The 13,600-nt window shown below is 40.2% G+C and overlaps 1 protein-coding gene across 1 annotated transcript in view; it reads left to right on the top strand.

Annotated features, from left to right (window-relative positions):
• Positions 1-1,318: 1,318 nt before the first annotated feature.
• CHST8 (carbohydrate (N-acetylgalactosamine 4-0) sulfotransferase 8) overlaps positions 1,319-13,600 on the top strand; it is a 135,665-nt gene continuing 123,383 nt past the window's right edge. The window contains exon 1 of the mRNA XM_010179380.1: positions 1,319-1,427. Within this exon, the coding sequence (XP_010177682.1) occupies positions 1,319-1,427 (109 nt within the window). The remainder of the gene's footprint in view (positions 1,428-13,600) is intronic.

The raw sequence follows: 13,600 nt of genomic DNA, 5'->3' as shown, positions 1-13,600 counted from the left end.
CCTCTTTTGTAAACAAAGACCACCTTCAAAACCCTTCCTTTAGACAAGCTGGCATTTAAAATTTGAAATATGAGAAAAGCAAAGTGATCTCCACCCCTGAAACTTGTTGCTGATCTGCAGCCTGAGTCCTTATGTTCAATTATTTCCTTCAATAAGGAATCTGGTTACATTTTTGGGAACCAGTTCCACTGCCTGTGCTCTAATGGACCTTCCTTCATATTACTGAAAAAGGCAGGACCGGTATAGTTGTGTGGCAAAAGCATTTATTTTAATTAATAAAGCCATGAGGCAATGGTTTTCCTCCCTGATCCCCATTCTTTCATTTATTCACTTCTTAGTATCTTACCAGAATGGACTTTGGTTCCAGTGGGACTATTCATCTGCTTAAAGTGAAGTATTTGCCTTAGGGCTGTGCTCAGCGAGGGTTTCAGACCGATATCCAATGTGCCCAGCTGGGATTGGGGCTGCTGCCATTTCCCAGGACTGCACGTAGCAGCGAGTGTTGCAGCGAGTAGCGACAGTTTGCAAAACTGAGCCCAGAAACTCGCTGGGATTTCCCAGGGGAGCAGAGGCAGCCGTGCCTGTTGCTCCAGCACAGACAGCACACTTGCTACAAGCCAGTAAAAGGTGGCCCAAGCACCAGTATTTCCAGTGACCAGTATTTCCCTTGGAAACCAATACGCCTACAGGGTTTTTGCAGCGGGTGGCATCGTGACCTGTGGTACACCATTTTAGTTCAACCGGTTTTATCAAGGATGATGCAGGCAGCTGCCAGTTTTTAATTCTTCTCCCCATGTTTGACATGCAAGGTGCATCTCATGTGATGATCTCCCTCACAGTATCTCACTTTATGGTTTTCATATTTTTTAATCAGTGAAAAATAAAAAGTGACAAATGCTTCACTTGAAGGAAGCAAACTATTAATACGGGTTTCTGTGCAAATTGCAGCCATGACATGACCATTTTTCCCAAACTGCGCTTTTTAATGATATTCTACATTGTCTTTTCAACATGTTAAAACAGTGACATAAAATTAAATACAAACATGGGGCAGAAGTTGACTGGATGACTGCAGTTACCTGTACCAAAGAAGTACCTGAGAAATCAGTTATTTTGTCTAAACAAGGACTTAAATCTACTAATCTGCCTTGAAAAAAATAAATTTTCTGTATGTTAAGTGGATTGGTTTTTTTACCTCTTGTAGATATATTACACCAGACTTCCAGTTGAGGGAACGAGACTATGAGTGAAGAGTGCCCTGGAGATTGCGTGCAGTCTTTTCCTGGGTCAGAGCTGGATTGATCTGAGGATAGTAATTATGAGGCTGACATGTATGTTCTCCTTCATCTTGCTGTTTGGAGCAGCTGGGCTCGTTGTCTTCATTCACCTGCAGGATCCAGAGGAAATAGTTCATCAGCAGACACCAGGTTAGCATTCCTGTTTCTATTTGACTTGCCACTCTTTCATGTTCAGCATTTTGTACTTATATCCTTAACATGTTTTACATATTTCACAGAGGTTGCCTCAACAAAGGTATGTAAAGTTTTTAATACAGGCTATTTTGAAGTTAATTAATGATTTCTTTAAAAAAAGAAAGAAAATAGAGGACTTTGCTATACAGTTTCAAGAACCAGTTGACTGATTATGCAGGAATCTTTGCCAAGGGTCATAGGGTCCAGCCAGATGGAGTTAATTTTCTGCCAAAGTTGAGACCAACTTCTGCTACAGCTATACCACTATAAGTATGAAAATGAGAAATTCTGCCAAAAGTTCAGTTCCTGCAAATGCATGCTTCTGAATCCCCTTTTACCTGAGTATGGTATTCAATGTGTCATGGAGATGCAAAATAAGAGATGCATAAATGAGTTTTACAAGAAACATAAAACACTTCAGGATGCGTTCCTTCAATGTGCTTAACTTCCATTAAACTCTTCATTACTTTCATTCATACACGCGCCATCTTCTTTTGCTATTGACTTTAAACTGTGAAGAGCCATAAAGACTACATCGATGTGAGCACTAGAAAACTGGGCTGAAACACAGGTTTCCTTTTAAACAACGGGTACACAAGAAGTATGAAAAAGCATGAGATCTCTTGATTTACTTAAAATCACTTTCTCTTTGACTACGGCTGTAATGAAGGCTGGTTTAGAGCCTAAACAAATGCCAGTGGAGTTACTTCAGCTGATAATAATGCCCTTACGCATCAAGGTTTGGTCACTGTGTTTGCTTTTATATGCACTGAAATTTTCCTTTGACTAAGTAAGTGCTTTATAAAAAGTCTATTCGATTGGCATCTTCATTGTACAGTGAACACAACTGTGTCTATTTTAAAGTACTGCTGACATAAAGGAGCTGAACCCTAACACAGAGAACTCTTAAATAATTACATTAAGTGCTAATTTCTGTGTCCGGGTTTATTAAGGGCTTATTTCCATGTCACTAAACAATCTATACTTTAATATGTTTATAATTTAGTCCAACTACACACCAATTTTGAAAGCAGCCACTCAGCTGAAACTACAGAAGTAATGAATCATCAGTGCAAAGCAGAGAATTAACCAGTCCCTTCAGTGCTTTTGCAATTTATTTTTGTATACTTCATTGCAAAAGAGCTTACAGATTAAAACTGGTAGTACTGGCCCCATTCAACTGAAATTGGCCACTAGATTGGGAGTGAGGGGAAAGACATATGGACAGCAAATGCAGGCATCCTAATGCATCTAGAAATCTGTAACTTTATATTGAAACGTTAATTCTTTGCTCCTGAAAGAGAAGGAATTTCTAATGGTGGCTCGAAAACACTGCAATTTCGTCTCCATTTTTCAATTACTGGTCCCTCATCTTGACCTGTCATACATCTGTTCTCCACAAACTTCTTGAACCCTGACTGCTGCTAGTAGTCAGTGCTGAAGTGATTTTTGAGAGGGATTTAACTGTAGAAAGGGACGCCCGAGCATATTTAAATAAAAGCAAGTTTGAACAGAGCTCCTACCCCAGCCAGGAAACTCACTGCATAACACTTGGCTGCTGTGGGCAGGGTTCTGCATAGCTAAAACCTGAACATCCTAACGATGCTGTTACTGCCAAAGGTGTGCAATCAATTGCTCGATTCTCACATTCAATTACTATTTATGTTAATAGGAATCAGACTATACCCTTGAGTAAAAGGTGCTCAATACAATTACTCTTATTTCTGTTTGGCTGATTTTCATGTGTGTTAAGTGCTTTCAGCTCCCAGTGGTCTCAGAAACTCCTCACATCCCCTGCTTCTGAAAATCATATCAGTTATCACTAAAACGTATTAGGTGGCTTAAAGGACACAGGAAAAAATATCCATTTCTTTCATTAAAAAGGAGAGGTAGGTACATTTAACCACTTGACAGGTTCCTGTGAAAATCTGTCCATCACAAGTGACATTTTTGTCAAGCTGAGAAGGATCTTTCCCCTCACTTCCCACTTCTCCTTAAAAGGATCTGTTTCTAATGGTGATCGGATATTGCTATAATCTACTTGTCTGATTGCTCCCTCAATAGACTGACTAAATGCACGTGTCATTAAGCTACTTAGGGCAACAGATTCTGCATGGCAAAGTTTTACTTGATTAGCCTTTGCTTTTGTATTTCCCAGGTAGTTACTGTGTAGCTGAACATATCGGGAATCCATCAGGAAAACCGGAGAACAGTCAGTAACATTTATTTTCCACTGAAAAGCAGTGTAAGAGGATTTTGCTTTGTCCTAAAGAACATTTTTCACTGTTAGTACATTCAGTCATCTTTAATTTAAGATAGTACAACTTATGAAACAAGATTAATAAAAATACTTTGGTACTTTAGTTTTATCTGTCTGTTCCAGAAATTGTTCTTGATTGTTTTAGTCTTAGCAAGCATGATGGTGAGACCTTGATGTACTACTTAAACCAGTATAAAATCCACAGTCATAAAACTTTAAGTAATGCTTACATTACTTTCACTGAGCAAAGTACTCCTGACAGTAGCTGTTTGTGTTGATTTGTTACTATTCATTTATTCTTTCCCTGTGCTTCACATTGCTACCTAATTGTGATGCTGTACTGAGAAAGCAATATCAAAGTAATTTTCCACAACATTAGTTACAATTTTCTTCTGATCTTTCGAGTGAAACAATCCCATCCTGTTGGCTTCTGTGAGCATATAAACGTTGATTACATTTATCTGTTGGAAACTAATGCTTGCAGAGTATATGTGCCCGGGATAGCAGGTGTAGAGCCTCTTTTGCTGATTGACAAACATGCTGTCTGTGTAGTTTTATTTATATAACGCACGTCACTCCAAGCCAATATATTTAAGACAGACAGCCATTTAGGATGGGCAAAACAGATTGCCCAAGCCAATATATTAAATTCAGTAGATATTCCTGTTGTCATTAAAGTGACAATAACTTCATTTACAACAGTCATTTTCTCGGCATCTATGAGGAGTGCTATTGCTATGGAGAATGCAGGATAAAGCAGGGGTGTGGGTTGTGAAATGGCATGAATGATAGTCATATACCATACAGAAATGCAGTGCTTATCTAATAATCCTCCTGGTATAATTATATAAAACTTGGCTTCTGCAGTAATCATACCGTTATTCTTAAACAGACGCAGTAAAGGGTTTGTTTTCAGTAAGTCAAGCACATTTGAACATGATGCACAAAAAAAATGTAATACATATATCCCCATCCTAGTGCTAATGACTTTTGAATGTATAAATTTCCTGTCTGTAATATGCAGAATTAAACATGCAGAAACTTTACAGTAACTAAAAGTGCAGCCACTCCACACTGTGTTTGTCCTGAAACCACAAAAGCAGCTGGGAAGGGGCCTGTCCAGCCCTGTGGTTAGCAAGGGGTTTCTTCAGCATAACAGCACACGCCTTCTCCCGGGATTTACAGTGAGAGAGTTGCTAGGGCTAACGAGCACCTTCATGGCCTTGGCCAGGGCCACTGCAGTTTATGAGATCCCTGACAGCACTGAGACCTTGGATTTGTAAGAGCTGCAGTCAAGCGGTACAAGAGAGAGCAACTTGGACAAACAACGTCAGCAGGTGAGAGGTGCGTCTGGAGGATGCACCCCATCCTGACGGCTCCCAGGGGGATTTCAGACACCTACACACACTCCTGAGCTGCAGACCAGGCAATCTGTGGGCTGGAGGCAGGGCTGTGGCCATGAACTGCAGGTGGGCAGGCGAGGTCATGGATGCCAGGACCACTGCTTCCAAGCTGCACCAGGGACACCGTATCTATAGCTGTACTACAACTGTATCTGTACTTAAGACCATGTGCTCGATGGACTTTAGTCAGAGGAGAAGGGATGTTCTAAAATGGTATCTACTGCTCTAATAGGAGATTTTTGCCTAATAAAAGCCAGGGGAAGTATTAATATTTCTATACACCTATATTCATGTAGCAAATTTCTGTCTATATGGTGAATAAGCCTGTGGGAAAAATTATTGTTTTTTCCCATATGGTTACTGAATCCACAAACCTGTAAGAGTTTTCAGCTAGAACTTTTACAGTGAATATATGTGAACACATACTCCTCTGGGAGCTGGTAAAAGGTAGAAAATACATCTCAAAGGATGCATGTTGTGAAAGCTCCCGAAGGGTGAAAACAGGGAGTAGCAAGGAAATGGCTTTGCACTCTTGACTGTATCAGAATTTGAAAGTCAAGTATGAATATAACCAAGCCTGAAACTCATCTCACTGAGATTCTGCAGTGATTGCTCTCTTTACCTCATCTACAAATTCCTAACATAATACTGTCATCTTCTTTATTTTCTGCTTTACTAAGGGTGTGATGGGGAGGAGAGGGAAGAAGGAGAGACAACAGAAGGGCTGGCATGCAAATGCTACTGTAATCCTCATGGCACAAGAGAGCCACGGTGCAGAAATCTTACTGTATATTACCGTAGTCTTAGAGCAAATACCAATGTTATAGCTAGACTGAAATTTCCTTAATTACTTATTCAGAGCACATACACCTTGTTAGTCACAAATTACAGTCCTAGGCACTTCTCTGTGTTAGCTGTACATTTCCATAATACTATCCTAGTGCACAATGCACCACTTGTTTGTCATACTGGAAACTTTTTATAAATACAATTGAAAATGAACTAGCATTGATATATAATTTCAGAAGTAATTTTCCTACAATTTGCAACTTACTTCTCATTATAAACCCAGAGTAATTTAACCTGCTTCTCACCTAACAGCATCAGCAGAAATGTTGTACAAAGGAATCTGGTGACCGTAGCTTTTCAAGCAGAAGCAGCATGCTTTTATGTGTGTAAGGGTCGCTTCCAGCAACTGAAGAGTGGATGAACCTTTTGCAGTCACATCTTCTGAGTCTTCTTTAGCTGAACTTCCCCCAGTGTCGTGGTCTATTTCCTTGCCTGCTGAGGCAAGGCACTTATAAGGGAAATGTGGTCTTCTAATGATGATATTCCCTTTTCTGTTGCTTGAAATGGTTATGTTTCAGACTTACTGTAAATATGAACTTGGTTACTTTTTACATTCAAAGGAAGTGCTGGCAATGACTTCATCAGTCTACTGCTATAGAGGGATCAAATGCTGTCCAGATGGTGACAAAGGAAACCCTACACACACTGCCAGTGCAGTCCTGTCAAACAAAATGCAGTCTAGTGCTGAAAACAATCATGTGTAAGCTGTTTTATCATGAGTAATATACAGAGATTGTCTCCTACAGCACTTTTTCCCTGCTTCCATGAATATGCCTTATCCCTGGCAGTCTTATGAAAAATGCAGCATTTATTTATGACATGATATTGAGAGAGTGCCACCTTTTTTTTTCACTTACCCTTTTTTTTAACTGTTTCTGTTAACATGCTTTAGCAGTTACAAAGTCAGTACTTTTTCCAGCCGAAAGCCCATTAAAGCAAATACAGCTTTAAAGCTGTATCATCGCAGGCCAGCATTTATAGGGCCAGTATTTCCTGTCGACCATCAGCAAGCACTTCAGAGCAAGCACTGGGGTAGTTAAACTGCGGAACTGAGATCCAAAACCTCTGCAGTTTGCTCCTGTCCTGCCCTACTGCTTATAGATTGTGCTATATTGTGTTATATCAGGCAGTTCACCTGCTAAATGTTTCCATTTCCTATTATTATGGAGGTTCTCTGCAGGAAATTCAAGGTACCTTAGGACTGCAAGATCCTAAAACAAAAATGCAAGACCAAGGTATATTAACTGTGAGATTATCTCAAAATGTAGTCCATTCCTGGCAGCAGTTATAATCGCACCGCAGTGGTGCACACACACACACTCCAGATGACTGAACTCAGATCCACTGCCCATTTATTTGATGGCATAAAGTCCATGTCACCTAATCCCAAATGTGTTTATCAGCATAAAACCAGAGTGATGTAGTGCTAAATCACTCACATAGTGCAGCTTCCACTGCCACAAATTTCCCTATCCTCTCTTTTTCAGTGAGCATTTCTTCTCAGATACTGACTGGTTTAAAAAAAAAGGGTTGATATTTCTTTTAAAGCCTACTTTTAAAAACTGTCAGAGGTTGACACTTCTTTGCTGTGTCTGGCAAAATAAAAAGTGACCTGCCATCTCGGAGCTGCATTCATTTATGGTGCTTGGCAACATATCACAGGCAAATCTCAACCGCACCGTGATATGTCAGAAGACTTGCGGAGTGGCAGCTTTATGAAAGTATATTCTTAGGGAACAAGCCTGGATGCTTCTCAGATTCCCCTGGAAATCTGCAGAAGCATCACAGAAATGTGCAAAAGCTGATCAGCAGACTTTCACTTCACCTCAAACATTTATTCTAAATATAAGGCTATATTGAATCTTTCTTAGAAAAATGTGTCAATACTAGAAAGCCTCCTTCCATATGTCAGCTGTCACTCAGTTTGCTTGATTTTTAAAACTTGATACGACATTGAGGAGGTTAGGTAAGTTTAAAATACTTTCTGGATTTTCTAAAGTTTATACCATTTTAAACATGCTTTATAATATGTTTCAGTTTCTCAAAGTTATTAACATTCCCCTAAAAGCTTAACCAAAACTTCCTCTCTCCAGCAATATCATCCTTTTTCATTTAGTAAACATTAATTTTCCTTTCGTGGTTCTAGTGGAGCTTGAAATTAAAGGTGGCTTTCTTCTCTATTATGGCTTGCTTTGTGTATCAGCATCAAAACTGCCAGTTAACTACAGCTTTAGCACCAGTCAAGAGAGCATAAAAGCCAAATAATTGATCTTGTATAGGCCCTACACAAGAGCAACTTCTTGTGGATGTCTTTATCATTTTTTCCAAATGAATAATCTCTATTTTTGAAAGTAAATGACTGATTTTGGATCTGTTACCTCTTCACATACACAAGGTGATTAACTGATTCTAATCTTACGCTGTACAAGCCCTATCCGCCAAGATGCCAGCTCATAGCATCAGTGCAGAAAACCACTTCAGTATCAACTAAGTGGCTCAGCTGTTAGCTCTGCTGTGAGGCCTGAAGTACTCTGCTGTCTGAGGGTCAGAATATTCTGCATCTTGTAAAATCAAGTCCCATCTTTGTCCCTTTTTGGTCTCAGACACTTCAGCAGACATATGTGGTGATTAAGAGGAAAAATCCTAGGCCCTTCCTCTGTTGCCACTTCTGCACATCAGGGCAATTCAGACATGCTCTTCCCCTCGTTTTTCAGAATCAGTACCCCCTGGCTGTTCATACCTACAGAAATGGAGTCTTTTGGGACTTCTGTTCCTGCTTTTTAGTGGGAAAACATGCATTTTCTCATAAAACCCTTTGCAGGGACTGAATGTCTAATGTTTTGCTCTTTGTAGCACATTAGCCAAGAGATCAGTGTTTACAGACTTTCGGTATCCTAAATGATGAAAGCAAAACACGCTGTGCCACCAAGTATGGATGCGTATACATACAGCGAGTTACAGGGGCTGGGAGGAAATCAAGGGACTTCAAGTCCCTTTATGGAGCCATGGGAACTGAACCGCCTCAGTAGGGAAAAAAAAAGGTTGTAAAAGAAATTCCTCATCCTTCAAGAAGATGCCTGAGCTCCGGGGTCCTGTTCCTTCTCTAGTCCAACGCCTTTACCTTTCTCCTTCCATGTGGCAGAACAGCTGGTGGTGCTGAGCTTTCTGTAATGATCACACAGATAATGCTTGAGACAAACACAGCTATATTTGGCTTTAGAATGATTTTAGGCTTGAATTCAAAGGAGTCTTTGGGTGCTCTGTACCTGGTCCAGTCAGAGAGGCCAGGAGTATGGACAGTACAAACCTACACGGAGGAGAGTGGTCTTTTGCCCAGTGGCTATTTGGGAGGGGTGGGAGGGGAGCCTCCTTTTCGTGAGCTGTAGGTAGGGCACAACAGCCAAGATCCTACATACCCATTTCCAGCTTGTTGCATTTTCTTTTTTTTGACTTGTTTGACTTTATTTGTTAATAAAGTTCTGCACAGCTTAATGCCCATAAGTCAAACCACAGGAGAAATTATAGACAGCAATCACTGCTGCTCTGTGTGAACTGAATGCAGTTTTAATTGGGTCCTCCTAATTGTGCATGCAGCTGCTAGGAAAAAAACGAGATATTGCTTATCTCATATGAGAAGATAAATTCCTCTCACTACTCCATTGTAAATAAATGAAAAGGTGTATATTCTAATTGTCACAAAAGTAAATGTATACACCAACAGGTAGATACCATGAATTTTATACCATAGCAAAGGAATTCTGAACTCATTAAGACTTCAGTGTAGTTCACTGTAAACATTTAAAATTCATCCTAAAGACTTTGGTGAGAGCTTAAGCAGGGCTGGGATTCCATTCACATGCCCAAATCAAACATTGGCACCTCAGCCACCAAGTTCACACAGATACTGTGAACGGCCAAGATTAATAGTGGAAACCAATCAACTGATTTTTATAAGGTGTTAAATTGAAACCTGCCCCTCCATTCATTTAGCTCAAGAGATGTTATTACCTTGTAAACAGGAGGCATCCTTAAGTCACTACCTAATTAAAATTCCAATTATTCTGCATTTATGAGTTGCTGATTCTCATGCTATTGAAGGGAATTAAGTTACTCAAGAATGTACAAAGTCAGGTATTGTTTAACACCTTTATATTGATGATGTGTTCAGTGCTGCATGTCAAACCAGCCATGTCACTGCCTGGTCCAGTAGCACATTTCACCAATACTTGCAGAATGCTTCTTGGGATGTTTTATATTTTGTAGGAGAAAACCAAAATGAACAGACCTTAGCAAATGATTATAATGGTGCTAGGAAATAAAAGCATATAAATGGGAGAGAAACAGGAAAAACAAAAAAGATGTGTGCAGCACACAAGAGTGGCAGGAAAGCACATCTGAGAAATAAAGGTTGCGATAACTTCCTTTTCTGATCTTCACATTTGAAATTATTTAACGAAAGGAGCTTTTGGGTTTTTTGCAGAAAAGCATCCAGAAAGACTAGTTCTGCTAGATACTCTAAACACTTTTTAAAAGGAAAATAAAAAATATTATTAAAACCAAATTGTTTAAGTAAATTAGAATGTAACAGAAAATTTACTGCAGTTTTATAATTCATGTTAATAGACAGTGAGCCCAGAATCAGGAACACTGAAGTTCCCCGGGGTGCTAAAATGGAGACAAGGGAAGCAGTAAGGAAAATGAATATTTACTGCAGTAAATTTACAATAGTTAATGAACTTGGAAAGAACACCTCAAATTTTTAAAAGCACTAAATATTCTAATGAACAGTAATGATACTATTCTATTATACTCCCATATACAAATCTTTGAGACATAACGCAGCCTTATGTCTACACATTTGCGCACCGTATTTTTCCTCTTGCTTGTTTCCAGAGATCAAATTATATATTCAGTATATTCTGATTGTTCTCTGCCTTTTCCTCTAAAGGCACTGGCTTAACTTCTTAATTGAGACCCAGTGGAGATAAGTTCACCACAACATAATATAATGAACTATGGAAGAGTTACCTTTTACTGCATGAAGTATCAAGCTGCACGACAGAGCAAGAGTATCTCCTAGGTGATCTTTCAGTAGACAATAATTAGCTAAGACATCTCTTAAAATAATACCACCCCCACAAAAATGCACCCCTTTCCCCCTCTGAAATTGGACAACACATAAAGCAAGTTAATAAGCCAAGGACACAGTTCCTGAAAGGACTTCAGTGACACAATTTCTTTCCTCCATAAAATCACAGGTTAGTAATCGGAGCCCTACAGTACAGTCAAATTAATTTCACTCTTTTTCCCCCTTCAACTTCAAAGTCTGAATTGTACTTGATTTACCCTTCACATTAGTCCTGGATGTACCATCACAACAGTCCCTTCCAAGAGTGAAGAAGATTTTCCTTTTCGCTCTGGATGATTTTGAGCAGATAGCAGAGGTGCTCTCACCGCACACAGCTGTCATCTCAGCACCTCCTGCCCCTTTACTTTGGGGCTTTGGGGAGAAACTTCTGCAGCATCAGGCTTGCTGTATTTTTCAGTTATGTACTTATATTTTTGGCAGGAGAAAAAAGTCTGACTTTTAAACATCTCACATGAGGCAGTCTGGGAGCAGGACTGAGCCGCCCGTGATCTCCCTCTCAGGGACGCAGCAGACAGCACACTGCCATCCTTCCCCTCCCTCATCCACGCCTGTTGCTTCCAGCCCTGTCCCTACCTTCAGCAGCAAAGGCAACCTTCTGTCCCTTGATCTTTGTATATTTTTATTGCAATTTAATGTTAATTAGATTTATAATTTCTCAAATTAGGGAGTATGAGTCAAACGCTGGCTCCTACTGAGTTCAGAAGGTTGCGTGCATTTGTAGGCATTTTTACAGCATTCAGCCACTTTGATGCAGCCCTCCGTGCCACCACAACCAGATAGTCATTTGATTATAACGAAAGATGTTTCACAAAGAACTGCTGAGACAGCATTTCAATAATTCTGAGTATTTTAATATTCATTAATTAAATGTTTCTGTGTTTCTGTCCTTCTGGCAACCAACCACTGATGCTGTAAAAACTTTCAAGCGCATGGTAAATTGTTAATATTCCAAGAGAAACCCTATTTTCTATGAGACCAGCTCTAATTAGCAAGACAAACCATCTTCTTGTAGTCATTTAGAGAAATCAGAAGCAAGCACAGCAACAGTAGTCTTGATAGCAGCAAAATATTTAACCTCTCCTGCCTCAATGAGAAGGTGCCCAGAGTTAGAGGCTTACCTTGGGAAAAGGCAGTTCTGTTTTCTGGCTTTGACTTTGCTCCCTAAACAAAGCACTCATTAAATGTGTTGCATGTAATGACTGCATTTTCGTAGCCTAGTTGCATAAACCTGTCTCTGTTTTTTTTTCCCTAGCAAGCTGAGACATTCTTTGGCAGGAATTTGATAAAACAAAGGTTTCTTGAAGGCACAGCTGCATGTGGGTTGCCATGTCCATCTTCCCCACAGCTATGACTCAGCTGCAGGGCACATGCAGGGGAAATGGGAACTCAGCTGCAGATGCCCAAGCAGGTTTTTTAGATACAGAAGGGGACAATCCACAAGTCGTTTCTCCGATAATATTACTGTCACAAGGAGGAGAAATTGGTATTGACTAATAAATAGAGACTTCACAGTCAAAGCAAACTCCCTCTAAACAGCAGATCACAGTCATGGGGCAGGAATGACCACTGACTCCTGTCAGGGCGGCTGCTGCAGGCAAAAACCAGCGTCCCATAGCGAGCTGTAAAGTGACGTGGGCTGACAGCATCATGGGCAGAAAGCGTCACAGCAGCTACTTGGTGTAGTGCAGCATGCAGCACAGTGCTCACATTGCCAGGTTTTACCCTGGGCAGCTCATACTACGTCAGGATGTAAGGCCAGTGAAAGCCTGTCCAGGCAAAGCCAGACCTAATGGCTCGGAGCCACTGAGGGGTGGTGGCCAGGTTAGGCACAAAACATGCGTGCAAAACAGACAGGAACAGTTCTACTCTACACTTTCAAGCTCTGTTATTTCTCCAAGACTTTTTAATTTATGGAGCTGAAGTATCCTCTCTCCCTTACCAGCAGGCCTAGGCAGTGCCTAATGAGTTCACTGAAGAGAGCTGATTGATTTTGCTGGTTCCTGTTCTCTGCAACAGGTTTAATAATGGCATAACTCTCTGGGCAGGATCGGCAAACAAAGATGATAAGGGGTTTTATCCCTCAGTGTAGAATTAGTAGTAAAAGCAGACTGAAGGCCTCTCCATCCTCACAGCGGGCCACTGTGGTGTCAATGTCAAATACAACTTGACAAGACAGCCGATATCAGCAGGATTTTCATAAGCGGTGAAGGTAACACAAGATGTTCCATTAAATCAAATCTATCATGTAGATTATTTATACTAAGGGGAAAAAAACTTTTCTAGTTTTACTCTTTGCATGTCCTGAACTCAATATATTGCAGTTTGGTTTTTAAAAATTAATGTTTAAAAGCTATTGAAACATTTTGCAGTTAAGCATGTTGCCCAGCAAGGCTGTGCCATGACTGCCGTGTGTAAATGTCAAATAGCTCATGTCACTGGCTGGCCCTGATAAATCAGAGTTTAAAAC

The sequence above is a fragment of the Mesitornis unicolor genome, unplaced genomic scaffold (genome assembly GCF_000695765.1).
Source record: "Mesitornis unicolor isolate BGI_N332 unplaced genomic scaffold, ASM69576v1 scaffold952, whole genome shotgun sequence".
Classification (NCBI taxonomy): Eukaryota; Metazoa; Chordata; class Aves; order Mesitornithiformes; family Mesitornithidae; genus Mesitornis; species Mesitornis unicolor.
Note: the sequence above shows the minus strand (reverse complement) of the source record. Positions and strands in the feature narration are given on the sequence as shown.